We start from the raw sequence: 3,892 nt of genomic DNA on the forward strand, positions 1-3,892 counted from the left end.
GCCCCGCACTAACCGTCGGGCGGGAGCGCACGGACACGCTGGAGCTCCCCCCCCACACACATACTTGGCCCAGGACAGATGGAGGGCCACAGCTGAGCATCCCCTCCTCCATCCCAGCCCAGGCAGGGTGCTCCCCAGGGGTGGGTGCAGGCGGGCACGGCCGAATCCCAGCCCCGAGCTCCAGTGGCTGGCACGGCGCCCTCCGCGCCCTGTGCCGCGAGCATGAGGAAGGAGAACGTCCCCCCCGGGCGGAGCGGGGCGCTGAGCACAGGTAGGCCGCCTGGGCCAGGGGCTACGTGGCTCCTCGCCGTGCTTTGTGGGCGCCCCACGCGGCGTGGCCTCGGGGACCGAGGCTTTATCCGAGCGATGCCGAGGTGGCCGCGTTGGGTTGGAGCCCTTGTGCTGTGGACATCTGCGGGCCTAATGAGACGCCGGCTCCACTAAGCGGGGGAGATAAGCCTCTTAGAGCAACTCAGCTGGGGCACCCAGGCTGCCGGATTCGGGGCATTAAGGGGACAAAGCTGCAGGTTTGTGCTGAGTCCAGGGAAACGGACACAAAGAGGCATTTGTGCCTGTCCCACGGCGCTGGCCAGAGGAGAGGCATGTCCTGCGGTGGCTCTCGGAGTGAGTAGTGTCCGGCACGAGAAGTGGCTCAGTGCAGGAGGAGAGCGTGATTATGATGGCCCCTGCAGCCAGGGGGGCCTGGGATATGCACAGCCAGCCTGACTTCCAGCTGCGAGCGGCTTAGCCTAGCTCCTCCAGGCACGGCCCTGGGGGAGAGCTCCCTCCTGGCCCCTACCAGGTACAGATCCCAGTGCTCTTGGCAGGCTGAGTGTGCGAGCTGCACGCCTGCTGTGTGAGGGACAGGGGAGAGTGTGTGACTGCTAGTATCAACAGCACAGGAAAGTGTGCATGTCTGGTGTGTGCATGTCGCCCTCTTAGGTGTGCAGAGACTACACACTGTAGCAAGTAGATGGAGCAGACAGGAAACCCCTACACCCAACCCACCTGCTGGGTGACCTGTCACTGCTTTATGCTGCAGGTTTCCCACTTGCACAAGGTAACAATTGAACAGCTTTAACCTCTGGAGGATGGGAAAATAAATTCACCTCCTGTGTACATGATTGTGTCATCTAGCGTGGTTTTCTTTTGCTTTGTTGCTGGTTGTGACCTTGGTATTAAACCTGAATTAACTGGAAGTAATCCTATTTCTCCGCCCCCCTCCATTCATGGTTCTGTTTGTTTCCTTGGAGCCTTAGACAATGAGAATAGACCTTTCATTTCACTTTTATTTTCCACTTATTTTCACCTTCAGGAATTTCTGCCTTAGCCCAAGGCTGTGAAATGCAGAGTGGCCGCATTGGTCCTTTAAAATAAAATCGCCTGGCTGTCACTGGTATTAGAAGAAAATATTGTGAATCCCTTTGGTCACAGAGTTAAGTCCGGTTTGACTGAGGTTGCTGATAGGCCGGGACAGGAACAATTGCAAATCTTGTGTCCCTTCTTGCTATTCCAGCTTGCTCAGAAGTGTTCAGGTGAATCTACATTAAGTGCCCAGTGATGTTTCTGAAAGGGTGAATGAACGTGAGTGTAAAAGGCACTGTTTTCTCCTGGACTGGACACTTAGGCAGGAATCGGGTGAAAAGAACTGTTGAAATGAAATCCTGGCTGCGTATGCATGCTTGGCAGCAAGAGGTCAGTGGGATAGCCTCTGTGTGAATGTGAGAGAACATTTGCTCCTAGATTGTCCACCCTACAAGCAGAGGGTTGACGTGAGGTTCAGAGACCGAGGTTCAGGCCTGTTACTCCTGGCTGATACTGAAGGCTGCAAATTCTTTTGTGAAGAGCCGTCATGTTGCACCTTGTGACTTTGCTTCATACAAGAACAGGCGCTGTGGGGAAGGCAGCGCCAATCCGGGAAGTCTGTTCACTCGTTTGATGCCAGGTCCTAATTAATTGGGGGAGGTGGGGAAATTAAATCTTCCCACTGGCAATATGTCTGAGAACATATGAAAGGTGGTAACAGCCATTCCAAGGATCATTGCAGAGCCATAAATGAGTGTCATCTGGGACTTCCATAATCAAGTCTGCTTCTCAGCCTTGATCAGATTAATGGGAGAGTTTCTATGTGAGGACCAGGGCCCATTCTCAATGAGAGAGAGACAACATGCAAAAATTGATCTTAGTGGTGGGCAAGCTGGACCTCTTTCTCGGGAAAAGAGAATGAGATGTGCCTAGTTTGGAAGCTGAGATGCTGGAGCTAAAGCCGATTGATTTTTGCTTTTGTGGATGTCATAAAAAATGCTCTTGGTGTGAACAAGACAATCCCTATTTGTTTCACTGTCGGTGCTGGCTATTCCATTTCTGATTCACCAGGAGGGCTGAATAGGGCTTCTGTGCATGTTTTGCAACATCATATTTCAGCTCACGTTCGCTGCCTTAAAAAAAAAAAAAAGAAATCCAATAGTCAAACTGCTGACTTCAAGCTGTTTCTTCAATTTTCCCCTCCTTGTTTCTGATGCTTTGTCTGGCCTGCCACATTAGCAGTCCTGTGTAGCTGTAAAGGGGTGATTTCCAATCTTAAGCAACCAGCTGTCAGAGAAATGAAAGAGCAGGGACACCAAATTCTGATAAGCATTAGGAGGGAATGGAGAGGAAAAAACATTGATAGAAGGGTGGGATTTATTGCTTACTTGCTTGCAAACACTGGGAGTATGAAAGCATGAAGCTGCCTAGAGCCACGATAGGCTGTCAGGTGTGATTCGGAGCATCCATCCTGGGGTGGGATTGGGACATAGATGACCCAGAGACTAGATGACTAATTAAAGTCCCGGGTGCTTGGTCGTTGTGCAGGATGTCCCTCCATGCATGTAGAACACAGCCAGGACTAAACTGCTCTCTCAATGTGTTGCATCCTAAAACTTCTTTGCAGGGCCATAGCTTGATTGTGGGGCATGGTTACAATGCAGTTCATGTCCATCTGCGCCACAGGACTGACCTGCAGTCTGAACCCCTCAGTCACTGCTGTGTCCCCCAGCCCACTAGCCCTATTGAAATGTAGAAGAGATTTAAGCCCTGCTGACAGAGGTGAGTGAGCAGAAACACTCCAGTTCAAGCCACCCCACTCAAATTGTTTCAACTGAGTCTTGGTAGGGAGATCCCTGCTTCATGGCTGTTGAGCCTAAGCATCCTTAAAACTCAGAGAGCTCCACTGTTCACTGATGAGGACTTCTGGCTAAGGTGCCCTGAGCTGATTTTAACCAGGGCGGTGACAATGGGAGGCTGCTGGAGCATGTGAATGATGCTAGACGAGGTCCTTCTTTTCCTTGAAGCTCCCCTGGCCTGACAGATAGGAGCATCTCCTTACTGAGAGCTTGGTCATGCCCACAATATTTCAGTGCTGGGAGTCTGGCAGGCTGGAAGGAGGAGCCCACTGTAAGGAAGCCCCTGTCATATGCGAGACTTGGATATATGGGTCAAATATCTATGCTGCTTATAAGTGTCTATATTTCTATGGCTTGTCTTTCTCCAGAGCACAGAAACGTTCAAAAGAATGTGAACATCCATCTGGATCCTGGCACTGGGCATCGAGCTGAGGTTCCCCGTCACTGGGCTGATGCTGCCGTGGTCTCTGTCACGCCTGGCTGGGGAGTGGGACGTAGCAGGACGAGCCTTGTGACTGCAGCAGCTGGAAAAAGCCAAGACCTTAGGAAGCGGGATCCCAGCTTGGTGCAGACCAACCTTGTTTGCCCTCCCCAGCCTTTCTGGGATGCGACCGGGCGGCTCTCCAACTCCTGCTTCCAGCAGCAACGCAACCTCTGCTCCAGGCTGCAGCAGCGTGGCAATGAGAACGTGATTCAGGGCAATCGCCGCCTCCCTGCAGCACTATCAC

The 3,892-nt window shown here is 52.3% G+C and overlaps 1 protein-coding gene across 1 annotated transcript in view; it reads left to right on the top strand.

Annotated features, from left to right (window-relative positions):
* Nucleotides 1–7: 7 nt before the first annotated feature.
* The window catches only part of CUNH1orf167 (chromosome unknown C1orf167 homolog), a 21,311-nt gene continuing 17,426 nt past the window's right edge, over nt 8–3,892 (top strand). Inside the window, exons 1-2 of the mRNA XM_025211392.1 lie at nt 8–271; nt 3,533–3,892. The exon at nt 3,533–3,892 is cut by the window's right edge and continues 1,475 nt beyond it. Of these exons, the coding sequence (XP_025067177.1) occupies nt 223–271; nt 3,533–3,892 (409 nt within the window). The 5' untranslated portion in view covers nt 8–222. The remainder of the gene's footprint in view (nt 272–3,532) is intronic.

This window comes from Alligator sinensis, unplaced genomic scaffold (genome assembly GCF_000455745.1).
Source record: "Alligator sinensis unplaced genomic scaffold, ASM45574v1 scaffold366_1, whole genome shotgun sequence".
NCBI lineage: Eukaryota > Metazoa > Chordata > Crocodylia > Alligatoridae > Alligator > Alligator sinensis.